This window comes from Lampetra fluviatilis, chromosome 21 (genome assembly GCF_964198595.1).
Source record: "Lampetra fluviatilis chromosome 21, kcLamFluv1.1, whole genome shotgun sequence".
Taxonomy (NCBI): Eukaryota; Metazoa; Chordata; class Hyperoartia; order Petromyzontiformes; family Petromyzontidae; genus Lampetra; species Lampetra fluviatilis.
This window is the reverse complement of record NC_136295.1, coordinates 2,970,014-2,996,854: the sequence shown is the minus strand read 5'-3', so window position 1 is coordinate 2,996,854 and position 26,841 is coordinate 2,970,014. Positions and strand designations below refer to the sequence as shown.

The 26,841-nt window shown below is 54.2% G+C and overlaps 1 protein-coding gene across 3 annotated transcripts; it reads left to right on the top strand.

Moving 5' to 3' along the window:
• The first annotated feature begins 2,743 nt into the window (after window positions 1-2,743).
• Window positions 2,744-9,592, top strand: LOC144938136 (uncharacterized). 3 transcript variants are annotated; one of them, XM_078865857.1, is made up of 2 exons: window positions 2,744-2,781; window positions 7,729-9,592. In XM_078865857.1, exon 2 carries the CDS (start codon window positions 8,557-8,559, stop codon window positions 9,508-9,510), a length of 954 nt encoding a protein of 317 aa, XP_078721983.1. In that variant the 5' UTR covers window positions 2,744-2,781; window positions 7,729-8,556; the 3' UTR covers window positions 9,511-9,592. The 3 variants fall into 3 exon arrangements, with proteins under 3 accessions (XP_078721983.1, XP_078721981.1, XP_078721982.1); XM_078865855.1 differs by lacking the exon at window positions 2,744-2,781 and adding an exon at window positions 7,101-7,219; XM_078865856.1 differs by lacking the exon at window positions 2,744-2,781 and adding an exon at window positions 7,101-7,219 and having other exon boundaries at window positions 7,352-9,592.
• Window positions 9,593-26,841: the final 17,249 nt, after the last annotated feature.

Below are 26,841 nucleotides of genomic sequence, written 5' to 3'. Positions count from 1 at the left end.
TTCTTCTTAACCCGAGTTGCACGCACAGTCTCACACACACAAGACACAGTCTACAGCAGTGGTTCTTCTTAACCCGAGTTGCACGCACAGTCTCACACACACAAGACACAGTCTACAGCAGTGGTTCTTCTTAACCCGAGTTGCACGCACAGTCTCACACACACAAGACAGTCTACAGCAGTGGGTCTTCTTAACCTGGGTTGCACGCACAGTCACACACACACAAGACACAGTCTACAGCAGTGGTTCTTCTTAACCCGAGTTGCACGCACAGTCACACACACACAAGACACAGTCTACAGCAGTGGTTCTTCTTAACCCGAGTTGCACGCACAGTCACACACACACAAGACACAGTCTACAGCAGTGGTTCTTCTTAACCCGAGTTGCACGCACAGTCACACACACACAAGACACAGTCTACAGCAGTGGTTCTTCTTAACCCGAGTTGCACGCACAGTCACACACACACAAGACACAGTCTACAGCAGTGGTTCTTCTTAACCTGGGTTGCATCACGCACCCCCTGGAGATGCACGATGCCCTCTCTGGGGCTGCGATACGTGGCCGGATTTTTGTTCGAAGGGAAATCGTCGAAACACAAATTGAGCACGGGCACATGTGAGAACAGCTTACGTTGTTTCATCAAACCCTCTGTGTTCATGGACATTATAAATGTTTAACGATTGAGAATCAATGGGGTGCAAGGCTGCAGTCGAGGTTAAGAACCACTGCTCTATGCACACACCAAACCCATAACCGACACACACACACCCACTACACACACTACACGCCCACAAAACACACACACCCGTAACCGACAGAAACACGCACAAACCCCCACAACACACACGCGCACACGCCTAAGGCAAGCGCTCCCTGCTTCTGACAGCACGGGGTCACCTCAGCCAGGCAGACCTCCATCACCGCGCGGACTGAATGACCGCCACCACCCCCCTCCATCCCACCTCGGCTGGCCCAATCATCCACAACGCAGGGCGTGCCACGTGTGCTTGCAGATGCAGCCTTGTTCTCGCGACAAAAGACCTCCCTCGTGTAGCCTGCAAGTGCTGTTCGCGAGTAGTAGCACCGACTACGAAGGCCGGCACGGCACACGAGGGAGGGTGGGTGGGTGGCCAGCACCACGCCCGAACCGCCTTTGTCTCTCCCTCGCTATTTCTCTTTCTGCAGTGGCGATGTTTACTTCACACCGCACCGGGTACTTATTTGTGCCTGAGTCGACCTAGGGGGAGACACCAGGACCGGTGCAGATAACAATCGTCACTGGTTCGCCGGTGTTGGCCGTGAGCGGGGAATCGAACTCGGGATACGCCGGGTTCGTAGCGCAGCGCGCTAGCCGCTACACTACCGCTCCCCCATTTGTCCAAAAAAACCCCACGTACAAAAGCAACTGCACTATTACCATTACCTGCGTCATTGCATTTCGCCGTGAATATAAATCACTCTGCGTCTTCGATTGCAAAGAAGCGATTCGCGAGGCACGCGCGTGCCAAATCAAGTATTCCATGTTGCCATTGTTCTTTGTTGCACACACACCACACAGAGGGACAGGGGTGTATAAAGTCATATTGCCATTTATATACAATTATAACAAAGACAAAGATCACCCGTATAGCCTCAACAGACTGTCAGGAGCAAGTGCTGTTAGCGAGCACCTATGAAGGCCAGAACGGCGCACGAGGGGGTGGGTGGCCAGCATCATGCCCGGCCGCCTTTGTCTCCCCAGTGGCGATGTTTACTGCACACCGCACCAGGTATTTATTTGAGGTCGAGTCGACCTATGGGCGGTCCAGGACCGGTTCAGATAATCGTCACTGGGTGTTGATCGTGAGCGGGAATCAAACTTGGGTCGCCGGGTTCGTAGCGCGGTGGGATAACCGCTGCACCACCACTCTCCCCCCCCACCCACATACAATTATAACTCACACAAAAACAAAGATCCCCCGTATAGCCTTCAACAGACTGTTGGGGCAAGTGCTGTTGGCGAGCACCTGCAATTCACAGACAGACACACACAGGCAGACACGCACAGGCAGACAGACACACAGGCAGACACACACAGACAGACACACAGACAGACACACACACAGGCAGACACACACTTGAACAACAGTCTGATGCTTCATTCGTAATAGGTCACCCAGAGCCGCCTGTGCACCACACCGAGTAAACCACCGCCGCTGCCTTTCATCTGAAGCCCTTTCCGCGACATCGCCCCCCCCCCCCGCGACATCGCCCCCCCCAAACATCACCTCCCCCCCTCACTGGTGCACTCTTACAACTGCTGCTGCACCTACGATTGGAGCCATAATCGCGTGCAGGCGCAGTTTAAAACAGGAGGAGGGGTAGCGGTGGCTAGGAGATGTTAACTACCTCGCCTGGTCTACAGGAGGTTTTCGTGGGTTCGATCCCCACCCCTGACACTGCTGTTACATTTGTGGTTTGCGTGTTTCTCTCTCTCATCATCATAACGGTGGCTAGGAGATGTTAACTACCTCGCCTGGTCTACACGAGGTGTCGTGGGTTCGATCCCCACCCCTGACACTGCTGTTATATTTGTAGTTTGCGTGTTTCTGTTCGCGTGGAGTTCCCCCCCTCCACATTTAGAATCAACGTCGCGCGTTTTCGACTATTTGGCTGCTGCTAGCAACGTCTCACGTGGCGACGATGACGACGACGACGACGAGCCGCGTTCGTGTCGACCTCTAGTTCGTGACGGCCACGGAGCTTCTGACAAAAGAGCTACGGGAGCTCGGTGGGGTAAAGTGAATTTTTATTTTATTTTATACGAATAGGGCTTGGAGGAAGTGGGATTTGGATAAAGGGCACCCCCTATTGGATTCATTGTACAATTGGACGGGGGGGGGCAGTGACCGTGTCACGGGGACGCACCGCGCTATTTCAACGGGGGGAGTGGAGGGGATATGCGACACACGACTAGCCCCCCCCCCTTTCTCCCGACTACACTTTTACTGAAATAGCTACGGATGGGATTTTTTTTTGGTAACCCGTATCTACAGTAACATGTAGACTACAACTATAAAACGCACTGTTCTCATATTTTTTTTGTAAAAAATACATTTTCTTCGAATTAACAAAAACCCGCATGTATCCGTTGATTCGGGGGCCCCCTTGTGGCAGACTGGGCCCTTATTCGTCACATGAAGCTGCTGCCACACTGTGGTTAGTCCGAACTAGTTACCACTTCTCTCATCTCGCCTCTCTCCGTATTGCGATTTCACACCGAGCCCAGTCCCGAGTCGGAGACACGGCGCTCCAAATCCGCCGCGGATCGGATCTCCCCTCCTCCTTCCTCCATCCCCCACCACCCCCGGATCTGTAAACAGTTCTCGGAATCCGCGTCAACAAACGGGCGCGGCTCCCCTTCAAGCGATGATCGTCGACGAGGTTTCTACCACGGTCACCATCGTGAGAGAGCAGACGCGCAAAACAACGCACGCTTTGATGTCTCCTCCTCTCCCTCCTTGTCTCTCCCTCCTCCCCCACCCCCCTTCTCTCTCTTGTTCGCTCCGTGCATTTCTGTGACATGAACCCGCACAGATAGATGGGGGCGGGCGGGGGATGTGTAATAAAAACTGAGTGCAATTTTTTGTTGTTTATATAAAAAAACACAATAATATTCATTCATCATTCGCATCGTTTCTCTTCTCCGCCTCCGCACGCGTGCGCACGGAACGCTGCTTCGGACCCCCTGCTCGAGGGTTCTCATCAGCGGTGCTGGCGGGGTACCCCCCCCCCCCCCCGGCTCACTGGGGGCGAGGTGGCGTCTTTGTTGCCCTCCTTCCCTGAGCCACGACGAGACGTCGCGGTGACGAGGAGATGTTAACTACCTCGCCTGGTATACAGGAGGTCGAGGCACCGCTCCCGACCCTGACGCCTGCTGCTGCTGTATATTTGGAGTTTGCGGTGTCTCTCTCTCTCCCCGTGGTCGCGTGGATTTTTCTCCGGGTCCTCCGGGTATTTCCCCGAAACGTTTTAGAAGCAAGAAGAGTGCACGTTTCGTGTATTTGGCTGCGATAAAAGTCCACGTGACGAGCCACTTCTCGTTGGGCTATCACTTGCGACCAGGTAAGGCCCACTGTAGCTCAGTGGGCCTTACCTGGTAAAATAAAAAAAACATAGATAGTCGAGTTTTAGTTGACATTCACCACCGCTGCTGCATTGCCTCACCCCCATCACACCCCGCCCAGGTTAAACCTCCTGAACCTGTAGCTGGGTGGTAAAGGGGCCACTGCGGATCCGATGTGCCAGCTGACTCGTGGGTGGTATACAGCCCCACTCTGCAGCAGCTGCTGATGATGATTCTGCTGCTGTTGCTGTAGCAACAGCATTCCTCGGTATCGCCGCGTGGAATGTGCGGGGCACAGGTCACCGTCTCGACCCAGGGCGAGTGCTGCGGGAGTGGGGAAGTTCTCCATGAAGCTGAAGGGCCTCTTGCCGAGGAGACCCACCACACTCGCACCAGCACCAGCAGCAGCACCAGCAGCAGCACCAGCAGCAGCAGCGGCCCCCGCTCCCGTGTGAGCGGGGTTCGATCCTGGCACCAGCGCAGCGCCTGACCCAGCACCTGACCCACAGCCTGGCCCAGCGCCTGACCCAGTGCCTGACCCAGCACATGACCCAGAGCCTGACCCAGAGCCTGACCCAGCGCCTGACCCAGAGCCTGACTCAGCGCATGACCCACAGCCTGACACAGCACATGACCCAGCACCTGACCCAGCACCTGACCCACAGCCTGACCCACAGCCTGGTCCAGCGAATGTTCCAGTTCCCACCGCCGTCTGACCCCGGGCGTGTGCGCCCGAGGCGCCCAGATGGTGCGATGGAGGAGGAGGAGTGGGGGGAGCGGCTCGCCGCCTCTTGGGCCAGGCGATGACCTCCCGCGTGGAGGAGCCGCCATCATCATCACCATCATCGCCACCACCATCATCGTCACCACCACCACTATAGTCACCATCCTCCTTCATTAGCAGCAGAGGAGGAGGATGAGGAGCGCGAGTTTTGGACTGCCTGAGGCTCCTGCGGGGGGACATCGCCTCGTCTCCCTGCTGCACCAGCGCGCCGCCGCCGCTGCTGCTGTTGTTGTTGCTGCTGCTGCAGTTGTTGTTGTTGCTGTTGTTGCTGCTGCTGCTGTTGTTGTTGCCATCATGACTGATGCTGTCGCTGCTCTTGCCGACACAGCTGCTGCTGTTGCTATGACGACTGCTGCTGTCGCTATGACGACTGCTGCTGTTGCCATTATGATTGATGCTGTTGCTGATCTTGCTGCTACTGCTATTGATATTATGAGCAATGCTGTTGCTGCCGGTATTGTGAGTGATGCTGTTGCAACTCTTGCTGCTGCTGTTGGTATTGTGAGCGATGCTGTTACTGCTGCAACGCTTGCTGTTGCTGCTGGTATTGTGAGTGATGCTGTTGCAACTCTTGCTGCTGCTGTTGGTATTGTGAGTGATGCTGTTACTGCTGCAACGCTTGCTGTTGCTGCTGGTATTGTGAGTGATGCTGTTGCAACTATTGCTGCTGCTGCTGGTATTGTGAGTGATGCTGCTACTGATGCAACGCTTGCTGCTGCTGCTATCATGAGTGATGCTGTTGCTACTGCACTTGCTGATACAGCTGCTGCTGTTATGGCCCCTGCTGCTGTTATTGTGACTGCTGCTGCCGCTGCTGATGGTACCGTGGCTGTATCTGCTATTGTAACCGCTGCTGTTGCTGCTATTGTCGTCGATGCCGTTGTGTTCATTGCTGATCGTGCTCCTGCTGCTGCTCCTGCTGCTGCTGCTGCTTCCTTTGCTGCTGTCACCGCCATCGCTACTGCTGGCGTGACTGCTGTTGTTACTGCCACAGCTATCCATGCTGCTGCTGCTGCTGCTGCAGATACTGCTGTTGTTGTTTTGACTAGACCTGCATTTGCCGTTGTTAATGATTTTGGCATTAACTGTTTTTGCGCTACTGAAATCAATTGCTTTGTTGGTGCTGCTATTAATACTGTTGCCGCTGCTGCTGCTTTGTATTCTCTTGCTACTGTTTCTGCTGTTATCAGTTGTATTGCTATTGCTGCTTATGCCATGAATTGCATTGATGTTGATTGGAATTGTTTTGCTCTTTCTCGGAATTACGTTGCTGCTGCTATCAAATATATTGCTGCTACTGCTCAGAATTATCTTGCCGTGTGTATGAATTGTTCTGCTGTTGATATCAATTATACCGGTGTCGCTACTAGTCGTGTCGCTGTTGCTATTCACGCTATCGACATGTGTACGAATTGCGCTGCTGCCGATAGCAGTCGTATTTCTGATGCTACTACTCGTCGTTATGCTGCTAGGGATCGTGTCGCTATTGCTGTTGCTGCTATCAACTCTCTTGTTGCCATGAGTTGCATTGCCGCTGCCGCTGCTGCTGCGTTTGCGACGACTTTTATTACTGCTGCTGTCTGTTATGCTGCCGCTATGAATTACACGTGTGATGCTGCTGCTGCTGCTCATTCTATTACTGCTGCTCTTGCTACTGCGAATTACATTTGTGATGTTGCTGTTGTGAATTACATTTGTGATGTTGCTGTTGTGAATTACATTTGTGATGTTGCTGCTGTTGTTGTGAATTCTATTTGTGATGTTTCCGCTGCTGTTCATTCTTTTGCTACTGCTGCTGCTATTGCTGCTGCTGCTGCTATTACAGCTGCTATAGCCACCGTCCCCGTTGCTGGCTATTGTTGTTGTGAACGCCTCTGCTGCTGCTGCAGTTACAGCCGCCGCTGCTGCTTTTCCCACCGCCACCGTCTCCCACACACGAACCCCGACGGCTCCGCGACGGGACCGAGCGGGTTCGGTCGTTCGACCCCAGCCTCGTGTCCCCGGGTGACCCTGGGCACCTCCTTGCGAGCTCTCGTCTCCCGCCTCCCCCGTAACAGCCTCGTCGCCCGGGTCTCGGCGGCGTGGCGAGCGCGCCCGGCGTCGCGATTCGGGACAAAGAATCCGCGAGTCCACGTGGCAGGCGACTGTGAGCGGTGCATCCACGCGCGGGCGACGAGGGGGCGAAGCTGGGCGAGGTGGGCGATGACGGCGACGAGGAGGAGGAAGAGGTAGAGGAGGAGGAAGAGGAGGAGGTAGAGGAGGAGGTGCGGGATGGTGGCGATGATTCGGAGGAGACGCGAGCAGCTTGGCAGGACTCGGGCATTGTAAGCGTTTCTTTATCCGCACTTTGGGCGAGCGAGCTGCCGCTGCTGCTGCTGTTACCGTTGATGTACGCGGTGATGATGTTGATGATGTTGATGATACTGATGGTGATGATGTTTTCGCTATCGCCGTAGTGAGCGCAGGCTCCGCGCCGCGACCGTCCGACAACGACGCGAAATACGACGACGATGGTGGCGATGATGATGATGACGACCATGGCGGCGGCGGTGTTGGTGATGATGATGGTGCTGCAAGTGGCGACGTTGCCGACGCTCTCGTTTTTAACGACGTCAATGACGACGACGACGTTGACGACGTCGACGAGCCGAGCGACTGCCGCAGCCTCGCCTGGGCCTCGCTGCAGGCAGCGCCGCGGGCACCCCCGGAGGGGTCCCGCGAGGCACACGCGGCGCGCTCCGCGAACGCGGCGCACAGAGACCACAACAAAGAGGACGAGGAGCAGGAGGAGGAGGGTGGTGACGATGTCGCTGTCGTTGTTGTTGTTGTACAGGCCGATCCGAACACACGAGGCGACGGCTCCGCCACGGATCTCCAGCCGAGGAAGGCGCACGGATTACCCGCCGATCCACCCCCACCACCACCTCCTCCTGCCTCGCTGAGCCGCGCTCGCGGATCATGGCGAGGCGGCGCGGCAGCGGCACTCGGCTCCGTGCGCACGCGGCTGCCGAAGGCGGCGCCGGCGAACTGCGCGAACTGCGGGAAGCCGAACGGAGACGCGGGGAACGGGCGGCCGGGGCGCGCAGGAGGAGCGGGAGGATGGTGGCGATGAAGAAGAGGAGGATGGTGATGGTGAAGAATAGGAGCTGAAGGAGGATGATGGTGGCGAGGATGAAGAGAAGCTGGAGGAGGAGGATGATGGTGGTGATGAAGAGGAGGAGGATGGTGGTGATGAGGAGCTGGAGGAGGATGATGGTGAGGATGAAGATGAGCTGTAGGATGAAGATGAGGATGATGGTGGTGATGAAGAGGAGCTGGAGGATGAAGAAGAGGAGGAGGAGGCAGGCAGCCGAAGCCGACTCTCACTCCTCCTCCGCCATCGCTGCTGCTGCTACCGCCGCCGCCGAACCCCGCCCGCCGGTAGCGGATGCTGTGCAGGGACGCGCGGCTCGAGGCCGAGCTCGAGCCCGAGCCGTAGCTACACGAGCTCTCATCATCATCATCATCCTCATCATCATCATCTTCATCATAATCCGCATCCTCCTCGCTCGAGTCGCAGTAGTCGAAGCCTTGCTGCTGCTGCTGCACACTCTTGGTCACTTCACTCTCGTCTTCTCCATCATCGTCATCATCCTCCTCGGAGATTCCAGACGAGAGGCTCATGCTGCTGCTGCTGCTGTCGAGGCCGCCGTGTGTTGCTTCTCGCGCCGTCGCCTCCTCCTCCTCCTCCTCGCTCCCTGCGGACTCGCTCACAGTCACCCGGCCCGGACACACTCGACCACCGACAGCCGGAGCTGCTGCTGCTAGGGCTGCTGTTGCTGCTGTTGCTGCTGCTGCTGCTGCGTCTTCACGGCAGATCGACAGCCAGAGGCCGCGGTGGGCCGGAGCCGTGCATTTGACGTCTCCACCACCGCCTCCATCTCTCTCCCCGCGGCCCGACCTCTCGGCCTCTTTCCCTCCCGGCCGCCGCCTTCGCCGCCACTGCCGGGGACCCCTCTCAGCCGCGGCGCTCGGCCGAGAGGGCGACTCGCGGGGCGACCTCGGGGGAGAGGCGCCGGACCTGCCGGGAGGAGTGGAGCCGCCTCCGGGCACGACGGGGCGCGCTCTCGTCGCAGCCACCGGCCCCGCGTCCTCTCCTCCTCCTCCTCCCGCCGCCGCCACTCGCCACGCGCTCCCACCTCGCGCGAGTGCCGACCGCGCTTCGTTCCCAATGATGGACGCGTTGTTGGTGGAGCCGCTGGAGTCATTGGAGTTGTTGTTGGAGCCGCTGGAGGCGAAGTCTTCCCTTGCGGCGGCGGCGGCGGCCGTGGAGGAGGAGGAGGTGGCTAGGAGGAGGAGGCGTCGTCGTCGCTTTGCCGCGCCGAGGACGCGCTCCGCGCGACACGAGCGGCACAGCAGCCGCACGTCCGCGCGCGAGATGAGCGTGCACCTGGCGGCGCGCACGGCGACCGAGCGGATGGCCTTGAGACGACGCAGCCCTGCGAGGCCGCAGCGCTGCTTGACCACGCGCAGGCGGTCCATGCGCTTGTGCACGGTGGTGCGAGGCACGTGGCGCAGGAGGTCGGTGAACACCTGCGCCAGGGCGAACATCTGGCGGCCGTCGACCAGCAGGTAGCCGAGGGTCGCGCCGTTCACGCGGGTGAAGCCCGACGCGGGGACGGAGTCTCGCTCGCACGACATCGGGTGCCTGGCGGGGATAGGGGGTGAAGGAGGGGTGGCAAGGAGGGGTGGCAAGGAGGGATGGCAAGGAGGGATGGGAATGGGGGATGGGAATGAGGGATGGCAAGGAGGGATGGCAAGGAGGGATGGGAATGGGGGATGGGAATGAGGGATGGGAATGAGGGATGGCAAGGAGGGATGGCAATGGGGGATGGGAATGAGGGATGGGAATGAGGGATGGGAATGAGGGATGGCAAGGAGGGATGGCAAGGAGGGATGGCAAGGAGGGATGGGAATGGGGGATGGGAATAAGGGATGGCAAGGAGGGATGGCAAGGAGGGATGGCAAGGAGGGATGGCAAGGAGGGATGGCAAGGAGGGATGGCAAGGAGGGATGGCAAGGAGGGATGGCAAGGAGGGATGGCAAGGAGGGATGGCAAGGAGGGATGGCAAGGAGGGATGGCAAGGAGGGATGGCAAGGAGGGATGAGGACGGCGAAAGAAGTAGACAACAGAAAATGACAAGAGGAGTGTTTTGCTCGGGAGGCTGAACGTGGGTTTGTGGGAGAGTTGGAAAGTGGATGCCGCGGTTGCTGCAACGCATCGTGATCGGTGAGTGGAGCGAGATGATCACCACTACCACCAGCACCACCACCATCACCACTGTCACCACTACCACCATCACCACCACCAGCACTATCACCACCACTACTACTACTACCAGCACCGCCATCAGAACTACTACCACCACCACTACCACCATCACCACTATCACCACCACCACTACCACCAGCACCACCACCACTATCACCACTACCACCATCACCACTACCACCATCACCATCACCACTACCACCATCACCACCACCATCACCACTCACCACTATCACCATCACCACTACTACCACCACCAGCACCGCCATCAGAACTACTACCACCACCACTACCACCATCAGCACTACCACCACCAGCACCACCACCATCACCACTACTACCACCACCACCAATCACCAGCACCGCCATCACCACTACTACCACCACCATCAACACGAGCACTACCACCACGAGCACTACCACCACCATCACCACCACCATCACCACTACTACCACCACCATCAACCACCACCACCACCATCACCACTACTACCACCACCACCATCGCCCTACCACGTGGGGATTGCGCCGCCTCGCTCAGCGCAGACTCACACACTACTACATCGGGAGTTGTCGCCGCATTCGTAACATCGATGTGTGTGTGTGTCTTTGTTAAGATGTGTGTGTGGTACGGTGTGTGTGCGCGTGTCACGGTATGTGTTACGATGCTTGTGTGTGTGTGCGCACGTGTTTTCCTCGATCGCTGGAGTGATAGTTGAGCTCACGAAGAGAGCAACGATGATGTAACGAACGTGAAGAAAGCACTTCGCAGCCAGAACACAGAGAGAGAGAGCACACACACACACTGCGGCTATTTGCACCGGCAGACTGGGAATGCGTCTCGTCAAATTGGCGCTATTCGTTTATCTGCTACGAAAAAACACACAAACTCAACAAAAACCCTACAAACCTGTAAGGACATGGGGGAGACACACTTGGCTGGGGGTGGCAAGAGATTGTCCAAACTCCTCCCGTTGTCAACCCCTGCTTTCGCCCGTGATTGGGAAATTCGGCCAAATCTCCCTGTGGTGGTGGTGGTGCTCGTCGTGGTGGTGCTGGTGGTGGTGCTGATGGTGGTGGGGCTGGTGCTCGTGGTGGTGCTGGTGGTGCTGGTGGTGGTGCTGGTGGTGCTCGTCGTGGTGGTGGTGGTGGCCGCATACGAGTAGATCGTTCCGCGGCTTTCCAATTGGCGCGGAGCAATTGAAAGTAATAACTCGACGTTTCAGGACGTTACCCAAAATAACATAGATTTTTTTTAAAATACACGCTTTACCGTATGTGTGTGTGTATATATATACACGTGTGTGTGTATATATATATACACGTGTAAAGATATCCATATAGCTCTAAGAGACCGCATACATTAAGACAAAGATCACCCCATAGTCTTGAACAGACTTTTGGGGCAAGTTCTGTTAAGCGCGAGCACCTTCGACAGCCGGCACGGCACTCAAAGAGTATCGGTGGCCAGCACCCCCCCCCCGACCGCCTTTGTCTCCCCCAATTGGCCACGTGTGTACACCGCGCCGGGTTACTCAGCCGCTGCACCACCGTTCCCCGCAGTCGGGGACGCGCGCGTACCTCGTAGCAGCAGCAGTAGCAGCAGCAGTAGTAGCAGTAGCAGCAGTAGCAGCAGTCGTCGTCGTAGTAGCTACGGTGGGTTGAGCAGTGAAGTGGTTCACTCATTCCGCGTCTGATGCAGGGTGTAAGAGGGCGAACACGACGTCTCCACCACCGTCATCATCACGACGACCACCATCATCACCATCATCACCATCACGACCACCACCGTCATCATCACGGGAGAGGGGAGACAGACGGGGAAGCTGTATCACTGCTGGCGACCAGACGAGAATACCCGGTCTCTTTGCTTTCTCTCTCTCTCCACTGCTATATACCTTCATCAATTAATTTCCTAGAACTCTGCTATGATTGGACGGCGCAGACAGGTCATGGAATGGAAAAGGGTGGGAGGAGGGGGAGGGGAGGCGGGAGGAGAGATGGAGACGTGGGGTGGGAGGGAGAGAAGCAGAGCCGTCATCCCCCCCCACCACCCCCCTCACCACCGCCCCCACCTTCCATCAATGCACAATGCCGCACCAAGGCATACATTTGTACATACATACAATCCATATTCAACCTCCACCCACTCTCTCATCCCCCCCCCACACACGCTCCGACCCGGTCTACCCATTAAGATGATTAGCATACGACGGGGATCTCCATCTCTGTGGAAGGTCAACTAAAATGTAAATACTCTACGGACAAGCTGCTCTCGTGCGCACGCTCGCCGGGAGTTTTCATCCGCATTGTTAGGCGCCGAAAACAATGGACACGGATTCGGATGGTTTTTTGACAATTTTTGGAGGCACGTATGTGTGTGTGTCTCTCTATGTGTGTGTGTGTCTCTCTATGTGTGTGTGTGTCTCTATGTGTGTGTGTGTCTCTGTGTGTGTGTGTGTCTCTGTGTGTGTGTGTCTCTGTGTGTGTGTGTGTGTCTATATGTGTGTGTGTGTCTATGTGTGTGTGTGTCTGTGTGTGTGTGGGGAGCGGTAGTGTAGCGCCCACCCGAGTCCGATTCCCGCTCACGGCCAACACCAGTGGCGATTATCTGAACCGGTGCTGGGCCTCCCCTCGGTCGACTCAGCCTCAAATGAGTACCTGGTGCGGTGTGTAGTAAACATCGCCACTGGGGAGACAAAGGTGGTCGGGCGTGGTGCTGGCCACCCCCACCCACTCGAGTGCCGTGCCGGCCTTCATAGGTGCTCGCTAACAGCACTTGCCCCTACAGTCTGTTCAGGCTAAATGGGGCATCTTTGTCTTTGTGTGTGTTCGTGTGTGGGGAACGGCCGTGCAGTGGTTAGCGCTAAGATCCCGGCGACCCGAGTTCGATTCCCGCTCACGGCCACCGGCACCATTGACGATTATCTGAACCCGTCGTGGGCCTCCCCTCGGTCGACTCAGCCTCAAATGAGTATCTGGTGTGATTTCTAATATATCAGCACTGGGGAGACAAAGGCGGCCGAGCTTGGCGCTGGCTATCCACCCCCCCCCCTCATGTGCCACTCGCTAACAGCACTTTCCCTACAAGTCTGTTAAGACTACACGGAGGTTTTTGTATGTGTGTACGTCTCTGCGTACGTGAGCATGCACGCGTACGTGTGTGTGTGTGTTTCAGAGTTTGTGCGTGTGTATGTGTGTGCGTGTGTAAAGCAAAGTGCACCTAGCCTGGCACAATCGCCTTGTGCTGTCTGTGTGTGCGCGTGCATTTGTGTATGAGAGAGTCTGTGTGTGTGTCTTGTATCGGTGAGAGAGAATATCATTGTGTGCGTGTCCTTTTGTGTGTGAGAGATCTTGTGAGTGTATGTGTGTGTATGTCTGTTACACTCTGTGTGTGTCTCCCTTTGTGTCTTTGTGCGTGTGTGGATGCAACTCCGATTAGCACGGTTGGCTACGTACGGTGCGAAAGAAGTTCAACATACATACGGATAATCTTCATGTATGTGCATATAATCGGTATGTGTATTTTGAGAGATGCGTCTGTATGATTTTTCATCTCTGTGCGTACGTTTGGGCTAAATCAGCTTTCACGATGCTCCGTTTGTATGACCCGAACCAGAGCTTTCACGATTCGCAGTTTACATCTGAACCACGTAGTTCCTCCTCCAGATCAACTCGGCCTTAATGACGACCCCGGTGCAGTGTGTAATAATAATCACACCGCTCCATCTCTCACGCCTTGCCGGCCTTAATAGGTGATCGCAAACAGCACTTGGCCCAACAATCCCATACGGCTAGAATTTGTATTTCGCGTCTTTAAGTCACTTCGTGTGTGCGTGTCTTTGTCTCTTACTCTGCCTGTTTGTTAGTGTGTGTGTGTCTGTGTGTGTCTCTTGCTCTGCCTGTTTGTTAGTGTGTGTATCTTTGTGTGTGTCTCTTGCTCTGCCTGTTTGTTAGTGTGTGTGTGTCTTTGTGTGTGTCTCTTGCTATGCCTGTTTGTTAGTGTGTGTGTCTCTTTCTCTGCCTGTTTGTTAGTGTGTGTGTGTGTGTCTTTGTGTGTGAGTTTTGCTCTGCCTGTTTGTTAGTGTGTATCTTTGTGTGTGTCACTTGCTCTGCCTGTTTGTTAGTGTGTGTGTGTCTTTGTGTGTGTATCTTGCTCTGCCTGTTTGTTAGTGTGTGTGTCACTTGCTCTGCCTGTTTGTTAGTGTGTGTGTGTCTTTGTGTGTCTCTTACTCTGCCTGTTTGTTAGTGTGTGTGTATCTTTGTGTGTGTCTCTTACTCTGCCTGTTTGTTAGTGTGTGTGTGTCTTTGTGTGTGTCACTTGCTCTGCCTGTTTGTTAGTGTGTGTATCTTTGTGTGTGTCACTTGCTCTGCCTGTTTGTTAGTGTGTGTGTGTCTCTGTGTGTGTCTCTTGCTCTGCCTGTTTGTTAGTGTGTGTGTCACTTGCTCTGCCTGTTTGTTAGTGTGTGTGTGTCTTTGTGTGTGTCTCTTACTCTGCCTGTTTGTTAGTGTGTGTGTGTCTGTGTGTGTGTGTGTCTCTTGTTCTGCCTGTTTGTTAGTGTGTGTGTCTGTGTGTGTGTCTTGCTCTGCCTGTTTGTTAGTGTGTGTGTCTCTGTGTGTGTCTCTTGCTCTGCCTGTTTGTTAGTGTGTGTGTCTGTGTGTGTATCTTGCTAAGCCTGTTTGTTAGTGTGTGTGTCTGTGTGTGTGTCTCTTGTTCTGCCTGTTTGTTAGTGTGTGTGTGTCCCTGTGTGTGTCTCTTGCTAAGCCTGTTTGTTAGTGTGTGTGTCACTTGCTCTGCCTGTTTGTGTGTGTGTCTTTGTGTGTGTCTTGCTAAGCCTGTTTGTTAGTGTGTGTGTCTTTGTGTGTGTCTCTGTGTGTGTCTCTTGCTCTGCCTGTTTGTTAGTGTGTGTGTGTCTGTGTGTGTATCTTGCTAAGCCTGTTTGTTAGTGTGTGTGTCTGTGTGTGTGTCTCTTGTTCTGCCTGTTAGTGTGTGTGTGTCTTTGTGTATGTCTCTTGCTCTGCCTGTTTGTTAGTGTGTGTGAGTCTTTGTGTGTGTCACTTGCTCTGCCTGTGTGTTAGCGTGTGTGTGTCTTTGTGTTCGTGTATGATATGTTGAACTTCTTTCGCACCGTACGTATCCAACCGTGCTACTCGGAGCATGCTGGTGTTGGGGGGGGGGGGTAACCGGTCCAGGATCGCCTCCTATGCCCCCTCGGCCTGAAGTGAGTACCTGCTTCATCACCGGGGAGACAAAGGCGGTCTCGTGAGGTCGACGGCCTTAACATGTGCTCGCTGACAGCACGTGCCCCAACAATCGACTGACTCTCGCCCACACGCCTATGAGAGACAGCGTTGTGTTTCCCCTGATGCGGGCGATTTCCACTTCCGTTTCGCGACTCGGGCCTTTCGCAGGCGAGAGGTATCCTACCGATTGCTCCCTCGCTCGAGACTTGCTTCTACCTTTCACACCGCGGCCAGCTTCGCGGGGACAGTGTCGCGAAACGTTGCACGCAAAGACAAAGACAGCCCACCCCGTGAATAGCCTCAGCAGGCTGTTGGGGCAAGTGCTGTTAGCGAGTAGCGTCTACGAAGGCCGGCACGGCACACGAGGATTTGGGTGGCCAGCACCAGGCCCGGCCGCCTTTGTCTCCCCAGCGGTAGTGTCTTTTACACACACCGCACTAGGCTACTCAATTGAGGCCGAGTCGACCTAGGGGAGGCCCAGGAACCGGTCCAGATAATCCATCACCGGTGTTGACCGTGAGCGGGAATCGAACCCCGTTTCGCAGTGCGCTAACCGCTGCGCCACGGCTCCCCCACACGCACGCAGACAACACAACACGCGCACACAACGAGATCGAAGCGTTCACCAGGCGAGCCAGAGCACTCGTCCCATGATGCTTCGTGCACTCAATGTGCGTGTGGACGCGGCAGACGGATCTGGTCAGTGATGCACGATCAGCAACAACAACAACACGTCCCGTCGTCAGTAACAACACTGCGTGGTCTGAAAGAGAACGACGTTGATAATCGCCGACGTTTCGGGCAATGGCCCTCGTTCACAGAGCATAGCACAGACCCGTCTCTCTCTATGTGGTGCTGTGAAGAAACGTCGCCTAATTATGTACAGTTCCCCTTCACAAACCCGCACTGACCGGCGTGGTGAAGTATGGTCAAACAAACCCTTACGGAGCCGACACCGCACCCCCGGCAGAGGCTTTAGTCCCGCAGCCCCATCATCATCATTTTCACCATTATCATCTTCACCATCATCACTATCATCATCATTATCACCATCATTATCATAATTACCACCACCATCATCACTATCATCATCATTATCACCATCATTATCATAATTACCACCACCATTATCACCATCATCACCATTCTATCCCCATCATTATCACCACCATCATCACCACCATCATCATTATCACCACCACCATTATCATCACCATCATTATCACCATCATTATCACCATCATTATCACCATCATCACTATCACCATCATCACCATCATTACCATCATCACCATCCTCATTATCACCATCCTCATCATTATCACCATCATTATTACCACCACCATTATCACCAACATCACCATTATATCACCATAATTTTCACCACCACCACAACATCATTATATCACCATCATTTTCACCACCACCATCATCACCATCATTATCACCACCATTATTATCATCATCATCATTACCACCACCATTATCATCATCACCATTATATCACCATCATTTTCACCACCACCATCATCATCATCACCATCATTATCATCATCATTAGCACCATCATCATTATCACCACCACAATTATCACCATCATCATTATCACCATCATCATTATCATCACCATCATTATCACCACCACAATTATCACCATCATCATTATCATCACCATCATCATTATCACCACCACCATCATGGTCGTCATTACCATCGCCCCTGCACTGTGGATGTATTTTATTGGACGTGGCGAATGTTTTTTCGCAGATGAAGGTCCGACGTAAGTGCTCGTTATTCCGTCAACCTTCCTCTCTCTCTGATCCATGCCATAGCCTAAACGCCCCTAGAGTGTACATATATATCCCCGCGTGTGTGTGTATATATATAAAACACAATACTGAATTGACCGGTACTACTTTCAGTCGACTTTAGCATCACACTCCACGGCAGGCCAATGACTGTTCACCGATGACGGCCGGGGCTTGCGTGTGTGCGTGTGTGTGTGCGCGTGTGCGTGTGGTTGCGTGTGGTTGCGTGTGGGTGCGTGTGTGTGTGCGCGTGTGTGTGTGCGCGTGTGTGTGAGTGTGTGTGTGCGCGTGTGCGTGTGCGCGTGTGTGTGAGTGCGTTTGTGTGTGCGTGTGTGTGTGCGTGTGTGTATGCGTACGTGTGTGTGTGTGTGTGCGTGTGTGCGCGTGTGTGCGTGTGTGTGCGCGTGTGTGCGCGAGTATTTAACGCAGCAAGCTGTTCGCGTGGATCTCTAAGGCGAAGATTCGCCTCCTCCGTAAGCGTTTAAACCCATCAATACAACAACAAACACCCGTCCAGTTATAGGATGCAGACTCGACTCCGCGTCTGTACCAACATTGCATCCGTCCAGTACTCGAACGTCCACGGGACGTTTGGTCACGTCACCGCGATCGTGTCGCGTCTACACCATATAGGTATTCACGGCCGCTAATTATTGATGATTTTACTCAACGAGAAAACAACATTCCCTCGTTTTCAAATATGTTTTTCAAGAGCGTGCAGCCGTGTGTGTACGTATGATCACGGGGGAGACAAAGGCGGCCGGGCGTGACGCCTGCCACGCACGGTGCTAGCCGCTGACAGCACTTGCCCCAACAGTCCGTCGAGGCTATATGGGGCGCTGCAGTTGTGTCTTTGTGTAGTACACCGCCGTGTAGGTTGAGGCGGGGCTACATCACGCGAAATTCCTCGTGAGTTTGTGCCCGGCAGTGATGTTCACGGCTGCAAGAGCCGACAGTGAGTATCGGTGGCTCGCCAATTTCCCTTCGCCTCCAAACCCTCTCCGCCACATCCTAATTGACACTGTTGTAGTCGCATGGCTATATAAAGACAAAGATCACCCGTATAGCCTGCACATACTGTTGGGGCAAGTGCTGTTCGCGAGTAGCACCTATGAAGGCCGGCATGGCACGCGAGGGGGTGGGTGGGCCAGCAACCACGCCGGGCCGCCTTTGTTTCCCCAGTGCTAGCGATGTTTGCACAGGACCAGGTACTCATTTGAGGCTGAGTCGACCTAGGGCAAGGCCCAGGACCTCTTCAGATAATCGTCGCCGGTGTTGGCCGTGAGCGGGAATCGATCTCGGGTCGCCGGCTTCGTAGCGCTAACCGCTACACCCACCGTGTGTGTGTGAGTCTATCATGGCTATAGCTGGCTAAACTCACACACACGCGCACTCATGCATGTAAGTGCTGTATCAATTAAAATGCCTTACATAGGGGGGGGGTGGGTTCGTTACTTGATTATTAATGGGAATAGCCACGGGGCCTTATAATTGGCCATGCCTACCATTAGAATGTGTGTGCGCGCGCGCGCGTGTGTTGCTGTATATCTCAATGATCTGTTCTGAAATATACCCCCGGTATGTGTATACCTTTGTCTTTGTGGTCGCGAGCGGTAAAGTTTTTGCGAAATGTAGCGCCACGCTGCGTTACGAAACCCGAGTTCGATTCCCGCTCACGGCCACCGACGCCGGTGACGATTATCTGAACCGGTCCTGGACCTCCCCTAGGTCGGCTCAGCCTCAAATGAGTACCCGGTGCGGCGGTGGTGGTGGTGTGCGTAAACATCGCCACTGGGGAGACAAAGGCGGCCCGGGCGTGGTGCCGGCCCACCCACCCCGTCGTGTTACCGTGTCGGCCTTCAATAGGTCCATAGAAGCACTTGCACCGACACTATGCTGTATTAAGGCTATACGGAGGAATCTTTGTCCGTGTGACACGATGTAAATATAACAACATGTACGCAGATAAATCACGGAGTGCGTGCAATCGGGAATATGTGTTTCTGTACATTTCACGAACATTGCTTGAATGTAAACACCCCCCCCCCCACCCCCTCATTGTGCGTTCTTCAGGCACACACGCGCACACACAAAGACAAAGGTGCCAAGCCTTTGTCTCCCCAGAAAGTGATTGTTATTATTTTGTGTATCGGCAGAAGTGGGGACCAAAACATCATTCGGGCACCGTCGGTGATCGTGCTCGGTCGTGAATTGAACCTACAAAGATAAAGATCTCCCGTATAGCCTTAACAAACTGTAGGGTGAAGTGCTGTTAGCGAGCACCTATGAAAGCCAGAACGGCACACGAGGGTGTGGGTGGCCAGCACCACGCCCGACCGCCTTTGTCTCCCTAGTGGCGATGTTTACACACCGCACCAGGTACTCATTGAGGCTGAGTCGACCCAGGGGAGGCCCGGGACCGGTTCAGATAATCGTCACTGGTGTTGGCCGTGAGCGGGAATCGAACCCGGGTCGCCAGGTTCGTAGTGCAGCGCGCGAACCGCTACACCACCGCTCCCCACTAATTGAACCCACTTACACACACACACCGACACAAAGACAAAGATCCCCCGTATAGCCTTTAACAGACTATTGGGGCAAGTGCTGTTAGCGAGTAGCACCTTTGAAGGCCAGCACTGTGGCACACGAGGGGGTGGGTGACCAGAACCACGCCCGGCCGCCTTTGTCTCCCCAGTAGCGATGTTTACTACAGGCAGCACCAGGTACTCATTTGAGGTTGAGTCGACCTAGGGGAGGGCCCCAGAACCGTTTCAGATAATCGTCACCGGTGTCGGCCGTGAGCGGAATTCGAAGCAGGGTCGCCGCCGGGTTCGTAGCGCAGCACGCTAACCGCTACACTACCGCTCCCCCCCCCAACACACACACGTGCACACACACACGTGCACACACACACGTGCACACACACACGTGCACACACACACGTGCACACACACACGTGCACACACACACGTGCACACACACACGTGCACACACACACGTGCACACACACACGTGCACACACACACGTGCACACACACACGTGCACACACACACGTGCACACACACGTGCACACACACGTGCACACACACGTGCACACACACGTGCACACACACGTGCACACTGGCATGTAGCTGAGTAATTGGTGGTAAGTGGTTGGGGGTAGCGCGCCTCTTCGGCTTGCGTCTCTCCGCCACGGCACCGAGAATCATCGTTCCAATCACGCGCTCGACTGAAAGCCCTTCCGCGATTGTATTCCTGTTAATAATATACAACGCTGCTATATTTAATTTAACACAAAACATCATCATCATCATAGTGATGATGACGAACGCGGTGAGCTTCTCGTGAGCGTTCGGTGAGCGTTCGATGAGCCGTATGCGGTCGTTAGAATGCGTCCACTCGTTCGATAGGATCATTGCGCTCGTGTGTGTGTGTGATGTTGGGTGTACGTGCACACATGTCTGTATAGGTCGACTCAGCCTCAAATGAGTACCTTGTGCGGTGTGTAAACATCGCCACTGGGGAGACAAAGGCGGCCCGGGCATGGTGCTGGCTACCCATCACTTCGTGTGCCGCGCCGTCCTTCACAGGTGCTCGCTAACAGCACTTGCCCCAGCAGTCTGTTAAGGCTATATGGGCTGAGGGGGGGGGGGGGGTCTTTGTCGTGTGTGTGTGTGTGCGCGTTGTGCATCACAGTCTCGCGTAGAACGTGATGAATGAAGATGCAATTGGGCCGAATGGATTGATCCAACCGCGGTTGTGGCCTTCCATCCAACCCCCAGCGACAGGGCCTCGGCTCAGGTCGGCTTCCCCCATCGCTGTTGTTGCTCTCTCTAAATAATTAGCGGAAAAAAGTGTGTGCGTGTGTGTACATATATATGTAGATATGTAACTAAAGAAACAAGCAATACACTGGTTAGCTACAGCGAGCGACAACATTGACGGGCGCACTGACGCAACAAAGACCAAGATCCCACCGTGTAGCCTTAACAGACTGCTGGGGGCAAGTGCTGTTAGCGAGCAGCACCGTTTGAAGGCCGGCACCACACACACACACAGAGACAGACAAAGACACACAGAGACAGACAAAGACACAGAGACAGACAAAGACACACAGAGACGCGGGTGCGTACTTCATAAGTGGTGGCCCATTTACATTATATATATGTTCATTGTATGACCCGGGTTCGATTCCCGCTCACGGCCAACACCGGTGACGATTATCTGAACCGGTTCTGTGCCTCCCCCTAGGTCGACTCAGTCTCAAATGAGTACCTGGTGCGGTGTGTAGTAAACATCGCCACTGGGGAGACAAAGGCGGCCGGGCGTGGTGCTGGCCACCCACCCCCTCGTGTGCCGTGCGGGCCTTCATAGGCGCTCGCTAACAGCACTTGCCCCTACAGTCTGTTGCAGGCTATACGGGGGATCTTTGTCCTTGTGTGCTTGCCATCAGTGCAGTTGTACACACACACACGCATATGTGCTTTGTGTATATGTGTGTGTGTGTTAGGCATAACGCAGTAAAGCTTTGCATGTTAGTTACTATACTGTATATATACACATGTGTACACACACTTGTGTGGTCTTTCAAGCACATATACCCAGCGTGTGTACATGTATACATGAGCTATTATAATGCCACCCATTGCATACCTGCATGCGTGTCGCATACACGATACGTACGCGATGTGTGCACGTGCATGCGTGTACGTGCTCTTCCCAGTGTGTATGTGCATGTCTATGGCATTCACACGACGTACGCACAATTTGTATGCATGCATAAGTCATTTACATTATATCGATCCATTGTATACATGTGCATGTAAAACGCGTGTACATACTATCCACCAATATGTATACATGCATCTACTATTTACATGATATACCCATTGTAAACACATGCATGTAGAGATGTTGTACATGCCATTCCCACTCTGTATACATGCATGCATATGCTATTGACATGACATACACCCAATGTGTATACGTGCATGAAATTTTCCATTTACATTACAAATCCATTGTATATGACATGCACGTGAAATGTACTACATGCATGTTCTATACATGCATACATATTTGCATGTGTATAACATTTGCACAATGTACACCGCGTGTATATATACATCCATATCGCATTTGCATTATACATCGATTGTATATGAGTGTGTGTATGTGGTATTAACATGCTATTCCCAATGTTAGTTGCATAACATGCACCAATTGTGTGTACATGTTGATATAATTTGTATTATTACACATGCTATTCTCCGCGGCTATGCATGTATGTATATTGCCATACAAACTTAGTATGGGTACATGCATATGCGTGATATTCCCAGTGCGTATGCATGCATGTCTATGCTGTTTACGCGATATACACCCAGTTTTGAAATAATTCGTGCATATGTTATTTACATTAACATAGTACATGTGTGCATTTTTGTGCGTGTGTGTGTATATATACGTTGACCCAGCCTCAAATGAGTACCTGCTGCGGTGTGTAAACATTGCCACTGGGGAGACAAAGGCGGCCGGGAGGGGTGTTGGCCACCCACACACCCTCGTGTGCCCGTGCCAGCCTTCATAGGTGCTACTCGCTAATAGCACTTGCCCCAACAGTCTGTTACAGGCTATACGGGGGATCTTTGTCTGTTCTTTGTGTGTGTGTATACACACGCACACACACGAGTGAATGCTGTGTATCCATCACATTTGAATTACAAATCACCCCTCCGCTTTTGCCTCGCCGTGAATACCGCATCTGAATATCGCCGTGTTGTTGTAGTGTGCCCCCACGGTATTTTACATATATATGTATACACACATTCGCGTGGTTATTTTATAACTTAGAGACTCAACAAGCACGCTCGGTTAATCGCTTGCACATCATTGTGGCACGTCACATTCACAGTGAGTGTGCGTGTGTGTGTGTATACGTTTATTTGTGATGGTGTGTGTCAAGGCCGTAACCATGGAGTCAACATTGGCGGGGACCAAATCTTCCAGGGTGTCTGGGGGTCCCAACTCAGAAAAATATCTAAATTTGAAAACTAATTTCCTGCCCTAAAATTGTTTAAAAAATGCACTAACACATGGGATGGGCTTTATATTTATTTTTTTACAATACTGTCTAATAGTGTATTGTATTACATTGCTCTGTTTTTACTTTTTTTTACCATTTCTTGCTTCATTGTATGTAATCGCAGAGATTAGGGATTAATAAAGTACAACCATAATCACAATCATATCAACAGGAATCTATGCATTGATTTATATGAAGACAAGTCCAGATATTGTGGCCAAGGTTTAGCAAATTGTTCTTTTTATTTACATAGCATAGCAATAATTTTTTATGCCAAAATATTGGGGGGGGGGGACATTTTAAGCATATTTGAATATTGGGGAGGGGGGGATGTGTGTCCCCCCCCCAATATATATTATAATTACGGCCTTGGTATGCGTGTACGCAGAGGGTGACTGCACGTGTTCACGAGCCTGGGTACACACGCCCGCTCATCTCGGCCACGTGTGCACTGTATGTGCTTGTGTGTTTGCCTGTGTGTGTGTGTTTGTGTGTGTGCAGTATATGCGATTAAGTGTAGGGAGCGGCAGTGCATTCAATTCCCGCTCACGACCAATAACTTGCCCTAGGTAGACTCAGCCTTAAATTATTTCCTGGTTCTGTGTAGTGTGGCGGCCACACCACGATGACATGTTCCGTCCTTCATAGGTGCTCGCCAACAGCACTTGCCCCAACAGTCTGTTGAAGGCTATACGGGGGATCTTTGTACGTGGGTACGTGTGCACCTCTGAGCACACGGTATGCAAGCCTGCATACCGTGTGCTCAGAGGTGCACACGGTATGCAAGCCTGCATACCGTGTGTGTGTGTTTATTGATAGGACACCATTGTGTAGTGACGTGCGGTACAGCACGCGTGTCTTCCTATTCGCACACAGTCGCTCTCGATTTGAGTCCACGTGCACAAGGGCCGGTCAGGCTCTCTCCACTGCTGGCCGCTCCATCCCTCCTCGTCGACATATGCCGCCCTCCCTGAGCCCGCTTGCTATTGTATCGCTAAAGCATCGGGCTTCTCCTGCACACACACACTATATATACGAGATCTCACACGTTTACACGCTGTGGTTTTGTGTAGCTGCGTGTGTGTATGGGGAGACAAAGGCGGCCGGGCGTGGTGCTGGCCAACCCACACCCACCCACGCACCCCCTTGTGTGCCGTGCCGGCCTTCAATAGGTGCTCGCTAACAGCACTTGCCCCATCAGTCTGCTCAGGCTATACGGAGCGGGGTCGTTCTTTGTCCTTACTATACATATATACGTACAGCCCAGAACAATGCGGTGAGTATGTTGCTGCCGCATCTCAGCGTGCTGTACAGAAACCGCGGGGTTTTAATGCGCGTGCGTGTTTAGAGAGCCAGTCGTGCACGAAGGCTCACTCCGCGTGTGTGTGTGAGAGAGTCTCTGTGTGAGAGAGTCTCTGTGAGAGAGACGAGGAATGGGGGGGGGGTATTTAAGCGTGGACACGGCGCGAGGCGAGCGGCACGGCCTGGCGTGCCCGAGGTGAAGGGAGTCACGGAGCTGCGGCTGGCGGCACGCGGCTGACGCTTGCCCGGCAACAGCCACAACGCTTGTGTCCACGCGTCGCAAGTACGCCACGGGCCCCGTCACCTATAAACCCCCATAGGCGGACTCGGCCCTAAAACAAAACCGGGTGGTGGCACCGCAAGCACCGAGGAGACAAAGGCGGCCGGGCGTTGTCGGTCCTGACCACCCGACACCTCCAGACCGGACCGCGCTCGGCTCTTCTCGCTCCCGATAATCATTCAGCCCTGTCAGCTGGGGCTGTACGGGAAACCTATTTTAGAAAACAACTATTGTTTTATTTTCTGATAGTATTTTACCAGGTAAAGCCCCACCGAGCTATGTCGATCTTTTTTGCTCAACCAAGTGGATTGTCGTCGTCATCATCATCATCACGTAGCGCAACGCGTAACGAGCCCCAGCGTGCTCTGATCGCGCGGTGTCGATTCTGAAGCGTGGAGGGGGAAAAACCGGAGGAGGATTCAAATACAATCCACGGGAGGAGTGGGAGAAACCGCAAACTCCAAATATACAGCAGCAGCAGCAGGCGTCTGGGTTTCGGATCGAACCCACGGACCACCTGTATACCAGGCGAGGGAGTAAACATCTCCTCGTCAACGTAGAGCAGAGGGGGGGAGGGGGGCAACGTGCGGCAACGGAGCCGCGTGCGGGGGGGGGTCTTCAAGGAGCCGCTGCTTCGTGACCCTTCTCTGTCAAGGAACCCCGCCACCACCATCACAATCACCACCATCACAACCACCACCACCATCACCACCACCACCATCACCACCACTACCACCATCACAACCACCGCCACCACCATCGCCGCCACCATCACCGCCACCATCACCACCGCCACCACCACCGCCACCACCATCACCACCACCATCACCACCACCATCACCGCCACCATCACCACCGCCACCACCATCACCGCCACCATCACCACCACCATCACCACCACCATCACCGCCACCACCGTCTTCGTCGCATATTCAGTCGCCTTGCACCGCGGCTCTCCACGTAGCGAGCGGGTTTTGTTTGTTTCACCGAATTCGGTCGAACATTTTATTTTGCTCGCCGATCCCTGCTGTAGCCACAGGCTGCTGACCGTGGGGGTTGTGTGTGTGTGTGTTGGGGGGGGGGTAGTAACGTTAGCGAGCACCTATTAAGGGCGACACGGCCACACGACGGGGTCGCGTAGGCCGTGAACTACGCTCGACCGCCTTTGTCTCTCCCGCGCGTTCAAAGTCGGACGAGGCCCCGCGGGGGGGGGGGGGGGGGACCCCGGGGGGGGGGGGGACCCCGCGTTGACCGGTAGTGGTCACCGCCGTGCTCGGGATCGTAGCGCCACCGCTCCGCGCACACAAGGCAAAGATCCCCCGTGTAGCCTTAAGAGACTGTTGGGGCAAGTGCTGTTAGCGAGCACATAATGAAGGCCGGCACGGCACACGAGGGGGGTGGATGCGTGGACAACACCGCGCCCGCCCGGCCGCCTTTGTCTCTCCCACGTACACACACACACAAGACAAAGATCCACCGTATAGCCTTAACTGGCTATTGGGGCAAGTGCTGTTAGCGAGTAACTGTGAAGGCCGTCACGGCACACGAGGGGGTGGGTGGGTGGCCAGCACCACGCCCGGCCGCCTTTGTCTCCCCAGTGGCGATGTTTACTGCACACCACTACACCAGGTACTCATTTGAGGCCGGGTCGACCTAGGGGGGAGTCCCAGGACCGGTTCAGACAATCGTCACCACCGGTGTTGTCCGTGAGCGGGAATCGAACTAGGGTCGCCGGGATCGTAGAGCAACGTAGCGCTAACCGCTGCACCACCGCTCCCCACTACACACACAGACACACACGCACGCACACACGCACGCACACACACACGCATACACACTCCACACACGCGCGTGCGTACGTAGGTCTGAGTCAGGGCGATCGCCTGACCGAGTGTTGGAGTCTCCGTTCGCGTGA

Coding starts and splice junctions, on each gene's coding strand:
- LOC144938136 (XM_078865857.1), top strand. CDS start 8,557: ATGCTGCTGCTGCTGCTGTCGAGGCCGCCGTGTGTTGCTTCTCGCGCC.